The 16,413-nt window shown below is 40.0% G+C and overlaps 1 protein-coding gene across 1 annotated transcript in view; it reads left to right on the top strand.

Annotated features, from left to right (window-relative positions):
* The window catches only part of LOC133653783 (PDZ domain-containing protein 4-like), a 46,181-nt gene that overhangs the window by 13,819 nt on the left and 15,949 nt on the right, over positions 1 to 16,413 (top strand). The window contains exons 2-6 of the mRNA XM_062053470.1: positions 11,623 to 11,933; positions 12,003 to 12,090; positions 12,156 to 12,254; positions 12,329 to 12,391; positions 15,999 to 16,100. Coding sequence (XP_061909454.1) covers positions 11,623 to 11,933; positions 12,003 to 12,090; positions 12,156 to 12,254; positions 12,329 to 12,391; positions 15,999 to 16,100 — 663 coding nt within the window. The remainder of the gene's footprint in view (positions 1 to 11,622; positions 11,934 to 12,002; positions 12,091 to 12,155; positions 12,255 to 12,328; positions 12,392 to 15,998; positions 16,101 to 16,413) is intronic.

Genomic DNA, 16,413 nt, shown 5'->3' with positions numbered 1-16,413 from the left:
CGTGACTAGGAAGGTAGAAGGTGGGAATTGAACCCCAGTAACCAGTAACACTCCGATTGCTGGCACAGCCACTCTACCAACTTCGCCACGCCGTCCCATGCTTCATTATACCTGTCTCAAAGTACTGTCATGACCTGTCACATCATGCTGTGACTTATTTTGAGTTTGTTGGTGTTTTTCTGTGTGTAGTGTCTTTCGCTCCTATTTTGGTGGCTTTTCCTGTTTTGTTGGTATTTTCCTTGTTGCAGTTTCATGTCTTCCTTTCAGCGCTATTCCCCGCACCTGTTTTGTTTTAGCAATCAAGACTATTTCAGTTGTTGCTATCCTTCTTTGTGTGGACATTGTTGTCATGTCATGTATGGATGTACTTTGTGGATGCCATCTCTGCTCCACAGGCTGTAAATCTTTGCTGTCGTCCAGCATTCTGTTTTTCTTTACTTTGTAGCCAGTTCAGTTGTAGTTTCGTTCTGCATAGCCATCCCTAAGCTTCAATGCCTTTTTTTAGGGGCACTCACTTCTTGTTTATTTTTCGTTTAAGCATTAGATACCTTTTTACCTTCACATTGCCGCTGTCGTCTTCATATTATGATCATGGCAAACCATGTTCCCGACAATTAGCTACCTGCTGCCACCTACTGATATGGAAGAGTATTACACGGTTACTCTGCCGAGCTCTAGAGAGCACGACACTCAACAACGGCACATTATTTGTGGATTATAATGACTGGTTTGCAAAAAATATTTTAAATCCAAATAGCTGAAATTAGATCATCTCCCACGGCACACCAGACTGTATTTCACGGCACACTAGTGCCGCTGCACAGTGGTTGAAAAACACTGATTTAGAGGGCTTTATGGACGGAATAGAGGCCCTCGCATTGACTCTGTTGCTAGCAGACCTTTATTGACGTTTATTTACGAATGCATTACAAAATGCATTAATGCATAAAAAAACATTACATCTGTCTTAATAATAATAATGGATTAGATTTATATAGCACTTTTCTAGACACTCAAAGCGCTTCACAGCGAAGTGAGGACTCAACATTCATTCACTCCACATTCACACCTGGTAGTGGTAAGCTACATTTGTTGCCACAGCTGCCCTGGGGTAGATTGACGGAAGTGTGGCTGCAAGTTTGTGCCTACGGCCCCTCCGACCACCACCCATCATTCATTCACCAGTGTGAGCGGCACTGGGGGCAAGGGTAAAGTGTCCTGCCAGTGATTTGGATGGCAAGAGGCAGAGAGCGAACCTGCAACCCTCAAAGTCCTGGCACGGCGACTCTACCCACCACGCCATGCCGCCCCTACATCTGTCTTCTTGTCTCTCATAGTAGACTTAGACTTAGACAAACTTTAATGATCCACAAGGGAAATTGTTCCACACAGTAGTTCAGTTACAATGATGGAAAGTGTAAGGATGGAAAGGACAATGCAGGTATAAATCGACTAAATATAGCGATATAAAATATAACATATATACGATTTTGAGCAATAGGCAAAATAAAAAGTACAGTTACACTTTGAGTGTGAAACATTTTTTTGTGTGTGTATTAGGTCTTATAAGCGCAGTCAGGGTGTTGGGGGTTTCCAGTTTGGTGGCCAGAGGATTGCATCTCTGCTTTTTGCAGATGATGTGGTCCTGTTGGCTTTGTCAGGCTGGGACCTTCAGCGTTCCCTGGAGCGGTTTGCTGTCGAGTGTCACTCGGAAAAGAGTGAACTGAACCCTCCGAGTTGGTAGTGAAGTTCTGCCTTAAGTGGAACAGTTCAGGTATCACGGGGTCTTGTTCACGAGTGAGGGAAGAATGGAACGCGAGATTCACCGACGGGTTGGTCCAGCGTGATGCAATCACTGTTACCGGTCAGTCTACGTTCCTACCCTCACCTATGGTCACAATGTGCTTTGGGTAATGACCGAAAGGACAAGCTTGCGAATACAAGCGGCAGAAATTAGTTTCCTCCACAGAGATAGGGTGAGGAGCTCGGTAATCTGAGAGGGACTGCTGCCCCTTCACATCGAGAGGAGCCAGCTGATCGGGATCGGGCATCTACTACGGATGCCTGCTGTACGCCTCCCTGGTGAGGTGTTTCAAGCATGTCCAGCAGACCAAGGACACACTGGAGAAACTACAGTATATCTCACAGCTGGCCTGGGAATGGCTCGGTGTCTCCCCGGTGGAACTATAGGAGGTAACTGGGGACAGGGAAGTCTGGGCATCTCTGCTTAGACTGCTGCCCCCACGACCCGGACTCAGATAAGGGGTGAAAAATGGATGCATGGATGGTCTTATTAGTGCAGGAGTGCCTAATATTGTGACCCAGTGAATGTATATTTGATGGCCTAGTAACCTAGAGATGTGTGTAATGGATTCTACATCAGGTCTGGTAGACAAGTGCTATTACCCAGCATGAAGTCCTCTTCAAAGCAGTCCAAGCACCCTCATTGATAATGAATGAGCAATCCCCCGCCACCCCCCAACGTACTGGTCTTATTCAGTATTCATACTTGTCACTCATTGACAAAGAGGTGTTCCTTCCAGCCTTTTTCTGATAGCTTCTGTTGTTGAAAGTGAGAATAACACAGAGGAAGGATGTTTAAGTACCTTCGCGAACAAGCACTCTAAGAAGGCCTAATTGCGCACAAGCCCCTGCAAGAGAGCAAATGTCTTCGTTGTTGCCAGGTTTGTAAGAACAGTAGAAGAGGTAATGAGATTTATGAAGGGACTTTAGAGCGAGAAAGGACAAACACAAGGCGACGGAGCGGCTGAAATAGAAATAGAGCAGCGTGGGTCGACATCTCCAGGGGAGGGACAGAGCAGACAGGAGTGCTGAGGCAGCACGGCCAGATAAGTTCTATAGAGCGGAGAAAAGGCTAGATGAATGTGAACATGGGGTACAATGGCTAGGAAGGAGGCAGAATGGGGGTGCAAATGTGGTGAGAGTGGTGGAGCGCCGTTCGAGAGAGAAAAAAAAAAGAGACAAGACGCTGAAGAGGGTTTGCACAAAGGAACACAGATTGGAAACTAACAAGGAAGACTGTGCAAGCTGTGTTAATTAGCCATACATTAGTCTTTCATGGATCGTTGCAAGTATAGGATGAATCTATGCATATGAAAAACAAGACTTTTACAGATATCAGCTCCTGCAGAGTGACTGGCTTGGAGGAAAATGAGTTGAATGACAGCTGGCATGAGCACTGACAAGAGTATTATACAGTACACATACAGTATCTCTCTTTGTGTTGGTAGTCTTTTCCTATGGGGCAGAAAACGAAAGCAATTTTTCTTTTGTATTTTTGCATGCAGAAAACAATGTGACATTGGGGCACACATTAGGTTTACCTTCACTGAAGGTGTTGGGGAAGATGGCAATGAGCGAGGAGCGGTAAGTAGAGGCCATCTTCATACTATCAATCCATCCATTTTGTACCGTTTGCCACTCTTGGGGTCGCAGGGGCTGCTGGAGCCTATCTCAGCTGTATTCGGGCGAAAGGCGGGGTACACCCTGGACAAGTCACCACCTCATCGCGGGGCCAAAACAGACAACATTTACACTCACATTCACAGACTAGAATAGAATAGAATAGAATACAATACAATACAATACAATAGAATGCATTTTATTGTCACTATACACAGGTACAATGAGATTAAAAGCAACTCCATTATCAGTGTGACATTCTATAAATATGCAAAACATAGGAAAGAAAGAAAATAAAAATAGTGCAAAAAGAGGTAAGGTGCACAGTCCAGTCCTGAGAACGAATGTTCTGAATGTGTTGTTTAAATATTAGATAATAAACATTAGGGCTGTGAATCTTTGGGTGTCCCACGATTCGATTCAATATCGATTCTTGGGGTCACGATTCGATTCAAAATCGATTTTTTTTTTTCAATTCAATACGATTCTCGATTCAAAAACGATGTTTTCCCGATTCAAAAGGATTCTCTATTCATTAATACATAGGATTTCAGCAGGATCTACCCCAGTCTGCTGACATGCTGGCAGAGTAGTAGATTTTTGTAAAAAGCTTTTATAATTGTAATGGACAATGTTTTATCAACTGATTGCAATAATGTAAATTTGTTTTAACTATTAAATGAACTAAAAATATGACTTATTTTATCTTTGTGAAAATATTGGACACAGTGTGTTGTCAAGCTTATGAGATGCGATGCAAGTGTAAGCCACTGTGACACTATTGTTCTTTTTTTTCCTTTTTTTATAAATGTCTAATGATAATATCAATGAGGGAATTTTAATCACTGCTATGTTGAAATTGTAACTAATATTGATACTGTTGTTGATTATATTCATTTTTGTTTCACTACTTTTGGTTTGTTCTGTGTCGTGTTTGTGTCTCCTCTCAATTGCTCTGTTTATTGCAGTTCTGAGTGTTGCTGGGTCGGATTTGGTTTTGGAATTGGATTCCATTGTTATGGTATTGCTGTGTATTGTTTTGTTGGATTGGTTAATTAATTTTTTTTTTTTTTTTAAATACAATTTAAATTAAAAAAAAAAAAAAAAATCGATTTTTTTAAAAATGAGAATCGATTCTGAATCGCACAACGTGAGAATCGCGATTCAAATTCGAATCGATTTTTTCCCACACCCTTAATAAACATTATACTATATACATATATGCAGAAGCATTCAGACTGTGGGTGGAAAGTAAAAATTGCTCACAGAGAGGTGCGAAACTATAAAATCAGTGCCTATGAGAGTTCACCGTGGTAATGGCTTTAGGGAAAAAACTGTTCTTGAGTCTGTTTGTCTTAGACCTGATGACCCTGTAGCGACTTCCTGAGGGCAGCAGGTCAAACAGGTCAAAGCCAGGGTGGGAGCTGTCCTTGATAATGTTGGTAGCTATGCTGAGGCAGCGGGAGGTGTAAATGTCTGTCAGGGAGGGGAGAGGGCAGCCGATGATCCGCTGTGCTGCCTTTACCACTCTCTAGAGCAGGGGTCACCAACCTTTTTGAAACCAAGGGCTACTTCTTGGGTACTGATTACTGCGAAGGGCTACCAGTTAGATACACACTTAAATAAATTGCCAGAAGTAGCCAATTTGCTCAATTTACCTTTAACTCTGTTATTATTAATAATTAATGATATTTATCTTTGTGGAAACACTGATCATCTTAATGATTTCTCACAATAAATATATATAGAAACAGATAAATATCAATATGCAACACTTTATTTTTATATTTTCTCTAAGTGCACATTTTTCAAATTGAACATTTTCAAATGATCACTTCTAAGACAGTCTTGTGAAATCACAATATCCCATTTTAACTAGCGAGCCACTAACATTTTTTTTTAACAAATCATGAATTACTTTGCACCATGTTTGTACAAATAATAACTCATGTAAAATACAAAAGTAAACTCTCAAATTTTTAAATCATGTCACACTTTGAACTGGACACCAAATCTGTTATCTGTTTCTTTGTCAGTTAGTGGGAAGCCTGGCATTGCATGCTGTTAACTAGTGTGTTGTTCTCTGGTGTGTAACTTGACACTGCAACTCGGAGTGAGTCTTGCAGATGTGCATCAGTGAGGCGTGTTCTGTGTTTGTTCTTGATGAAGTTCATGTCAGAAAAGGCTGATTCACAAAGATATGATTTTTCCTCATTGTTTGCGGAACCTTCTTAATCTTTTGGACATATTTTCACAGCAATCTGGCCTTAAGGTTAATTATGATAAATGTAAAATGTTAAGGATCGTAAATCTAAAGGGAACGTCCTTTCGAATGGAATGCAAAGTGCCTGTTTTGTGGACAGATGGACCAGTTAACATACTTGGTGTTGTTGTCCCAGAAAATCTGGAAGATCTAGGCTCAGTAAATTATGATAATCGACTAAGAAAGCTGGACAAAATTATGCAATTATGGAAAGGGAAATCCCTAACCTTGTATGGTAAAATGTCTATTGCCAACTCGTTAATTATTCCTCAATTTATTTATTTGTTTTTGTCATTACCAGCTCCATCACAAAACTTTTTTAAGATTTATGAGCGGAGGGTCTTCGATTTTGTCTGGAACGGCAAACCAGAAAAGATTAAAAGAAAGGTTTTGTACAAAGAGTATGAATATGGGGGCCGGAACTTCTCAACCTTGAAGCTATGTGCCTGTCTTTAAAAGCATCAATTGTTCCAAAGATGTATTTAAACATTGAGTGGTACACAAATGTCCTGTTGGACAAAAAACATGTACTGTATCAAAAGAAATTGTATCCTTTTTTACAAGTGATCCCCTCCCAGAGAGTCTGCTGGGAAACATGGCGGGGTTCATATAGGAAACAATCCACTCATAGTGGTGTTTTCAATTTTATGTGCCAGAAAAAAGAGACGATATTTTGCAGCAGTTAATATGAATGAACTCTAATATTGTAATAGATGGAAAGCCTTTCTTTTGGAAAAATGTGTTTGAAAGAGGAATCATTTTTGTCAATGATATTATCAATGAGAATGGTCAAATTATGAAGTATGATGAATTTAGAGCTATGTATGGTGATGCTTGCTCAAGCTTTTCATTTTATCAACTAACTGGAGTAATTGGGAAAAGATGGAAACAAATAATTAATTATGGAACTACTAAATTATTAGTTTGTAAACCTCTAATAAGAAATTCTAGTTGGCAAAAAGGAACTAAAATAAATAGAAAAATATATAATTTTTATTTAATAAAGAAATCTTTGAAGGCTGCCTCATACAACACAAATGGAAAATGGGAGGACTTTTTTGACTGCCCGTTGCCATGGGATGCCATATTCAAACTAATCTATAAAACCACTATCGATGTGCAAAATCGTTATTTTCAAATTAAAATTATTTATAAGTTCTTACCCACAGGGAAAATGTTAAAATTATGGAATATGACAGAGTCAGATGATTGCCGATTTTGTTGTCAGGAGCCTGAATCCACCCTGCATTTGTTTTGGTATTTTCATATTGTGTCTTTGTTTTGGGTGGAAGTTGAAAAAATGTGTTTAAGGATCGGTTTGTTTATGAAGCTTAATGTGGTTTCTGTTATTTTAGGAGAGTTCATTGACAATCATGATTTAGTCAATTTAATTATAGTACTCGGTAAAATGTTTATTTTTAAGGCCAAAATCAGATATTCACTTAGTATTACTTTCTTTAAAACATTTATTCAGTATTTTCTAACTTTAGAAAGTTACATGGTTGAAAACGATAATGATGCCAAAAAACATTTAAAAAAAAGATGAGAAGTCCTCAAAGGCTTATTTTGAAAGTATAATTATGTTTATAGATTATATGATATCTGTTGTTGTGTTCCCTAATTTGAGTGACCTGGACATAATCTGGACTGTACATAAATGCTTATTTTGAAAATGTAATTTTGTTTATAAATTATATGCAATCTGTTGTGTTCCCTAATTTTTTTCTGTGTACATGAATGAAGGTGTGTGTTGCTGAGTCCGACTTGGACATTATCTGGACTGGGCCTGGTTTAAAAAAACCTTTAAACAAATCTAATTTCATTGACAACCTGGTCTGTTGAAGATAAGGCCCTTTTTTAAAAAATAAAATAAAATAAGATAAATAAATAAATAACATTTTCTTGGATAAAAAAGAAAGTAAAACAATATGAAAATAATTACATAAAACATAGTAATTAATGAAAATGTTAGTGGACCAGCAGCCTATACAATCATGTGTGCTTCAGGGACTGTGTCCCTTGCAGATGTGTTGTCTATGTTGTGGGAACCAGAATATTAGTAGCAGAAAGAAATAACCCCTTTTGTGTGAGTGGATGTGGATGAGTGTGCATGGGGGGGAGGGGGGGTTGTTTGGGTTGATGCACTGATTGAAAGTGTATCTTGTGTTTTTTCTATGTAGATTTAATTAAAAAAAAAATATATATATATATATATATATATATATATATATATATATATATATATATATATATATATATTTTTTTTTTTTTTTTTATTTTATTTTTTAGAACAGGCCCGCGGGCGACTCATCTGGTCCTTACGGGCGACCTGGTGCCCGCGGGCACCGCGTTGGTGACCCCTGCTCTAGAGCCTCTCCTTGTCTGCAATGGTGCAGCTGCTGTACCATGCTATGGTGTAGCTGCCATACCATTATGTGATGCATTATGTCAGCAGGCTCTCAATGGATGAGCGGTAGAAGGTCAGCAGCAGGTTGGAGTCCAAGTTGTACTTCTTGAGGACTCTTAGGAAGTGCAGCCGCTGCTGAGCCTTCTTAGTGATAGCTTAGTGTGTTTCCTGAAGTCGACGACAATCTTCTTGGTTTTCTTGGTGTTCAGAGCAAGGTTGTTCTCTGAGCACCAGTCTGCCAACTTCCGGACCTCCTCTCTGTAGGCTGCCTCGTCCCCCTTTGAGATGAGTCTATTTAGTGTTGCCAATCAGCCTATCCCCAGGTGCATGTCTTTGGAGGTGGGAGGAAGCCGGAGTACTAGTTATTTATTAAATGCAATATTGTTTCTCACCTTCTTTATCAAAGTACTGGTATTTGCAACTTTATTTGGCCCCGTAGCAGCTTATTTTGGTGTTGAAGGAAAATCACAGGAAATGATTTACCCAAGCATGGAATTTTTTGTTTAGGCGCTCGAGTCCGCTGGAGCAGGCAAACTAGTTTGCTACGTGCAACGTTTTTGCTGTATGATAACAGAGACCATATATGCAAACAAAGGCAACATTTTGGAGAGAATATTTGGTCAAAACCCAAATCATAAGAAAACGTACCACTGTACACCTTCCAATTTAACCTTTAACCTCAAATAATGACATTCTGAATTAGACATCATTTAAAATGTATTGTAAGTACCTATTGGTAATAGGGCTGTGAATCTTTGGGCACCACATGATTCGATTCGATTTGATTGTTTCATTCGATTCAGAATCGATTCTCGATTCAAAATCAATACTTTTTAATAACATTGAATGCCCGTTCAAAGATGAACTACATTCCTCCATGAAATATATAAAGAGCTGTGATAAATTTTGTATATTACTTAAAATTCAACCCAAACATTTAATAAAGTCAAATACAAACAAGGCAACAAGAGAAGTATCACCCACTACTCTTTTCTAAAATAAATCTGTATAGCAGATATGCACATCTACATCAACAATATGATTTGCCAGGAGAGATTTATATAAAAAAAATATTGATTTTTGTTTCTTTAATAGTTTAAGAATCGTTAAATGTAAGAACCGTGATTAATTCCAAACATCTATTTTTTGACAGCCCTAATTGTTACTGTCAGAAAAGTATTCATATAACAATAGGTTTGCAAGACCTTGCATTGTGAGGTAGTTTTTATATTTTGCCCCATTCGTTTGTCTCAGAGTGGTCTCAAAAAACAAAGAAAAATCTCTGCAGTCCGGTTTTACACAAGTGCAAACTACAAAGAGGTGAAATTAATACTTACCAACGATGTCCATTAAAAGAAGTATTGTAATGTTTGTAAATGCATATATTTTTTTATTAAAGGGGCTGTTTGCAACTTGCTCCACCAACCAGTTTAGTGGTTTAACAGATCATATATGTTAAAAATGTTTATACATCTCACAGTTACTAATTAGATTGAATAAACACTGTTTGTAGTTTTGAGGAATTAGTCTGGCCAAAATAGCTGTTACTTACCTGTCTCGCACACACGTACATGCCTGCAGCGCATGCACATACAGAAAAACAGTCCAAGAGAACTAACAATTTGCAGTCAAGTTGTTGTTATGATAGAAAATACTTACAATGATAGCCAACGTTTGTAGCTAAACTTTGCTAAATTGCTATCATTAGTTTAGATCACCGGTGTCTGGCCCGCCACATTGTTTTATGTGGCCCGCGAAAGCGTGTAAATAATATGCGTTAATAAAATGCTTAATCTTTTCTTACTAAATATAGTTGTTATTTCCCTTGTAACATTAAAAATCATGTACTGTATGCAATTGCAAATCTTTTAAATTTCAATATTATCAAAATCAAAATATTATATTATCATGTATTCCAAAAATATTTTTTTGTTAAAATAAAGACAAATACTGTACATAAATATCTGCTTGACTTATGATTTCAAAACAAATTATCAATCAAATTGTAAATAAATAATGATAAATGGGTTATACTTGTATAGCGCTTTTCTACCTTCAAGGTACTCAAAGCGCTTTGACAGTATTTCCACATTCACCCATTCACACACACTTTACACTTTCACACACTGATGGCGGGAGCTGCCATGCAAGGCGCTAACCAGCAGCCATCAGGAGCAAGGGTGAAGTGTCTTGCCCAAGGACACAACGGACGTGACTAGGATGGTTGAAGGTGGGGATTGAACCCCAGTAACCAGCAACCGTCCGATTGCTGGCACGGCCACTCTACCAACTTCGCCACGCCGTCCCCAATTTTTTTAAAATTGTAGACAATTGTACGGTTAAATTCCGCCGACTGAGTTTTTTACCGTAAAATCAACTTTGGTACTGTTTTTTTCCATATACAGTAAGACACTAAAACATTAAAAACAAACACAAAAAACATTAAAACAACAAGATTTTACGGTAAAAAACAAACAAACAGGCAGCTCTGTTGCTTGAATTTTACCGCTAAAAACAGTGGTATTGTTTCTCCATTCCATTCCATTTATTAAATTTTTCATATGCTGTAAAAAAAAACACTGCTTTTACTGTAAAATTCTGATGACTGAGTTGCAAGTTTTTAAAGTAAAATTTTAATATTTATTTTGCAGCTTATGTAAAAAAATATATTGTTAATATATTATATATATTCACATGTATATTCTTATGTTACTCATTGTTAAAAGCGTCTCTCTGAGGGCAACCATAACTGCGATGTGGCCCTCAATGAAAACGAGTTTGACACCCCTGGTTTAGAAATATTACCTGCTGAGAGCTGGAAGAGGTCCACCTACCATACTTTGGGAATTTAGCAAAAAAAAGGCCATTTAATTTAGTCCACATTTGTAACATGGGGTTACAGCATGACATCATGTAAACACAGCTTGAATAAATCATTAATAATATGCACTGATCCAGGATGCATAATTAAGTAGAGGTCATAAAATCATTTGTCTCATGAGAATAACATTTTTAAATATATGTAAATATATGCTGTATACCATTAAAGCTCCTCGACTAAAGAGCTCACTTTTCTTGTGTGATTCCTGCTACTGTCAGACTTGTACAGCAACGACCTTCTGACTGCACCATTGTTGCTGTCCTTTCCTTCTCCCCACAGAAGTGTCACGTAAGCGTGCGGTACTCTTTCCATGCCGACAGTCGCTTGAAGGTCTCAAACCTTCTGCTCTACTGCTCATTGGGATGTGCATTTAGAAATTAAAGCTTATATGTGTACATTCTTTCTCTGTCCCTGTGTTCTTCAACCGACACTGTCAGTCTTGTGACCTTTTCAATATCGTCTTCCTGGCTTCAGCTTGTTGCAGCTCTTGCCCGATGAGAGCTAACCTTTCGAGTCTACAAATGTAGTTTGTTCCTCGGATGTCCACCTCATCCTAACTGATTCATATTAGCATGCGTATGAGTCTCTTTCTTGTGGCTTTTGTAGAATGGCTCCTAAATGCCACCTGTCTGATCATGTGTTCTCCAGGTGAATAAAAAGGAGCTCTGCCGCCTGTCTGGGGATCCCACACTGGACATACGGGACCCTCTGTTGTCCAGCCTACTGAGGCGTGGGGCGCGCAGACGTGCAGGCCCGACGGCGCCCCCTGCGGCGATTGTACCAGTGACCATGGGGATGGCCGACTGTGTGGACAGCTGCACCCAAACAGACATCAGTTTCCAACATATGTTGACTTTGGGCAAAAGCAGACAGCATCCTTGCGGAGCTCCGCCTCCACCAAACCCTCCGCCCTCGCCTCCTCTACCCCCACTACTGGAGCCATATCTACTCAATGAACTGTCAGTCACGTAACATGCGCTCACATTTGAGCTGACTTTTTATTTTTGTTCATCTAACAATCCTTTCAGTTTCCTAGAGCCCGTGTACTACGACCCCGCCGACTACTTTGACATCACTCAGCACGACGTCGACAGGCAGGATGAGCTGGAATATGAGGTGAGGGAGGCTCAGACTTTGAACAGGAAGTTGCTGAGCTGTTTTTTTCCATAACCTTCCTATAGGAGGTGGAACTGTACAAGTCTCGTCAGCAGGATAAACTGGGACTGACCGTCTGCTACAGAACAGACGATGAGGAGGATCTCGGGATATATGTCGGCGAGGTGGGGATGTCAACTTCATGAGGCTGTGACTCACACACAGTTTGTGTAAGAAAACCTTTACTGTTTTCATCCAGGTGAACCCAAACAGTATTGCTGCTATGGATGGACGCATTCGCAAGGGGGACAGAATACTTCAGGTGCAAAAACACACAACAGATGCATGAATTTTGAATGAATGTGTACTGAGGGAGAGTGTAGACGTAGTAGCTCTATGATTTATTATATACATACACTATATATATAATAAAACATTATAATATTAATTAAACAACAGGGGGATGGAGTGTGATGAAATCCAAGGGGGTGTATGGTGTGAGACTATGTGTAGGAATTAATGAGTGTGTTACCGGGAGTGTTGAGTGAGGAAGAAGACAAGTCCAAAAGGGGCCAGGCAGAAGAAGGTCCGTAACACAAGCGGGAGGTCCGTGGGGCTGGAGAGAGATGTCGAGAGGTCCGTGTCCAAAGCGGGGGTCGAGGATCGAGGGAGTTAGTCTGGAATCCAAAAGGGAAAACAAACAAGGAAGACGAGAAGCACAGCTGGACACGTGGAACAAAGGCAGACTGCAGAAAGGACAACAAGGGAAAACACGAGGCCAAATAAACACAACCGTGGAGATTGCAGATAGCAAAGCAAGGTTGCATAGAGCTGGATGATAGCTTACAGTACTCAACAGAAGACTACGTTCTGGCCCGGGATAGCAGGTTGAGCAGGCTTATCAAGGTGGGTCTCATTATCAGCTCCAGGTGTGCTGATTGCCGGCGATTGATTGCAGCTGCTTGCGGCCGCCGTTCTGACGTGCGCCCGGGCCATGACAGACTGTTAGATATATTATAGCAATACTTTGACCACAAACAGTTTACCTTCAATGACAGATACGTAATATCCTCCTGCAAGCCAGCATCAACAAATCCCTGCACATTTTGGCCATTCAGTGTCATTTTCGCCAGTCAGATTTGTCTCTGAGCGGCACTCAAACACGCATGTTAACAGTCTAATCCAAATGTACTGGTATGTTTGTTTCTTGTGTAGACAAAGCAGGAACAGCAAAGTGTAACAATATATCAACGCTTTTGTGTGACAGTACTATGGAGAAGGAGACGGCACTGAGACAAAGGCGTCGATAGTATGAGACGTGTTTATTAAACACAAGGAAGTGGAGTACGTAATTAATCCAAAAAAGTATGTTGTGTTTAACTGAGTGTTACCGGGAGTTGTTTGAAGGTGCGTGTTGAGCGAGATGCGGAAGTCCAGGGAGGGCAAGGCAAACTAGGAGATCGGTGGGCAAGCAAGAGGTCAAAGGCAGGAGCGAGTGTCAAGGTCCGTGTCCAGGCGAGAGGTCGAGACCTGGGAAGGCAGCCAGGGAGCCAGAGGGAATTCGGGGAGATGAGACACACAACTCGAAACCAGGAAATGGGGGAACACTGCGGGATGACGACACAGGACACAAAACGATGAGCACAGAGGAGGGGAAACACAGAGGGAGCGAATGCACATAGGGAGAGAGCTAGAGACGTGTAGGCTTACAGTACTGAGACAGGTAGCTACGTTCTGGCACTGGAAAGCAGGACATGCTGGCTTATGAAGGAAGTGGAGTCCTCATCAGCGTCAGGAGTGTTGATTTCAGATTGCCTGCAGCCGCAAAGAGGCGCGGCTGTGGCAGGAGGGGAACGCCCATGGGCGTGTCCATAGGCGCGCTCAGAGGAGCGCAAAGATGAATGAGAGGTGGCAGGAGCCTGAGCCGTAACACTTTATTGATCAAACGGCACATTTGTCATCCTCCCACTTACTGTACCCCCTGTCTACAATGTCTACTGCAATCATTATGAAATACATGACAAATGTTTTTTTTTAATGCATTCTAACACATAAATAAACGTCAGCTTACAATGGTGCCAATGGGAGGTCCTCTATTCCGCCCATAAAACCCAATAAATAACCGTCCAAAAACTGCCAACAATACTCCATTTACATTTTGTGACTTGAATATTAACCAAGTAATAGTGATATCGTTATTATAAGCGATAATGCAGACAAACTATTTATGGCGGTGCAGTGATCAATAGCTTGGGTGCCTATGTTGACATGATCGGTCAGCTGCTTTCTCGCTTCCCTGCTTCTGGAAGTTTATTGTAGATGATAAATCATGCCTCTCACCTGGATAGTAGAAGGATGAGGATGTAATCCGACAACTTGGTACACTTTGACAGCCAAAATGTTGAAAAACGACACAAAAAGACGCATGGTTTCATTTCCCTTCATCTAAACGGGAATATAACAAGATTCGATCAGTCGGCATCCTAATGACAGCAGACATTGTACGGTAAGTGATGTTATTTTATGATGTTTGTTGGCTTTCATGAAGTCTGCAGTGAGTTGGGAAAATTGGGAATGTTGGGATGTGTTTTTAAAAAGAATGCGTCACTAATTCCTAAAATGACCACAAGACCTAAATATTACATGCTGATTTGAATGTGCCCGTTACTACATTTCATATATACTTACAGCATGTATACAAAACTTTGATAGGGGTGTTTAGATGTTCTTTTAAGGGCTTTGTAGGCAGATTAGTGCGCCTCCCATAGGCTCCATTGTAAGCGGACTTTTGATCGCCTTTATTTAGTATTTATAATGCATAAAAAAAGAAAAACATGTGTTCTTGCCTTACATAAGGATTGTGAATTATAGGCAACATTTTTTTTTTTTAAAGTGCAGTTCCCCTTTAAGGACTTTTGATTTCCCGATCGTTTGTGAGGGCACCAAAGGGACTTGTTGGAAGAGCAGCGCACAGAGGAATGTTCAGCTTGGTGTCGTTGTTGTTTTGGCTTGTAATTAAAGAGACAGTTGATTCATCACCTCCTTGTTATGTTTGTTTGATACACAGTACTGTATAGCACTTTATATTGTGTTCAAAATGTACAAATCTTAACTGAAATATGTACTTTTGTCGAGGCTGGAAGCCATTATTTATATTTACATTATTTCTTATGGAGACATTTGCTTCACTATACGGGCTTTTGGATTTAGGAACCCTGTTCAAGTTCCAATTAAGTTTGTAAATCAAAATACCACTGTACTCAAAACAGTACAGTATGTGCTTTTAGTGCCATCAAGTGTCCACTTTTCTAAAATGAGTAAAATATCAATACAGCATATGTTTTCCAAGGTGTTGCTGTTGAGGTTATGGTTTCAAGGACCACTTAAAACATTGATAACAAGTTCATAAAATCACAAGTTGATTAAATGTCATTAGAAAAAAAATAAGCAGAAACTTTTGCTGCAACTTTTTGGGAAAAAGCTGCTGCAAATTCAGGCATTTTAGGCTTCAATCATCACAAAAAAGCTTGTCCTGGAGGGACTGGTTATTCTGTTTTGATAAATGAAATGTTTACTGTAGTATATTAGCCCACTTCATCATACTGAAGCTTCCTCCTAGGTTTTTGGTTTCTTTTAACAGCAACATGAGAAGGAGGAAAATAAACCGCTTGCCGCACTGCAGTTCTACTGTACACAACCCAAAATGGCAATCACAATCATTAAAACACAGCTAAATACAGAACGGTGGCTCTCATTTAGATTGTGCAGGTGGCCCTCATGTTGTGAGGGCATGAATACATATACAGCATATGATATAACTTTACTGTCATGATTGTTATCAACAAGCCACTGATATATTCCTCTAGATAATGTTTCCATAAATCTGGCACTGGTACTGAACTAAAGATGTCTTGCTCTCCTTCTGTCAGATCAATGGAGTGGACGTCCAGGACAGAGAGGAGGCGGTTGCTATCCTCACCAGAGAGGACAGCACTAATGTCTCCTTGCTCCTCACACGACCTGAGATAGAGGTGAGGAAATTGGATAGGTGGTCCAGGGGGAGCGAGCTATACAAGGCTCAGTCTGGGCATGCTGAGCTAAAAATATATTATTGTCCTTTATCTTCTTCGTTGCCACAAGTTAAGAGGTTTTCTTAATGCTTCATAAGCCAGTTAACTCGTCATGTGCTCAGGAAATTGTAAGGACGTATGTGCAGAGTGCAGACACAAACAGTGGATCTGGAAAGTATTCACAGCGCTCCATTTTTTCCACATTTTATGTTACAGCCTTATTGCAAAATTGAATACATGTATTTTTGTCCTAAAACAGCTACAGACAATTCGC

The sequence above is a fragment of the Entelurus aequoreus genome, linkage group LG07, assembly GCF_033978785.1.
Source record: "Entelurus aequoreus isolate RoL-2023_Sb linkage group LG07, RoL_Eaeq_v1.1, whole genome shotgun sequence".
Lineage (NCBI taxonomy): Eukaryota > Metazoa > Chordata > Actinopteri > Syngnathiformes > Syngnathidae > Entelurus > Entelurus aequoreus.
This window is presented reverse-complemented; position numbering and strand designations above follow the sequence as displayed.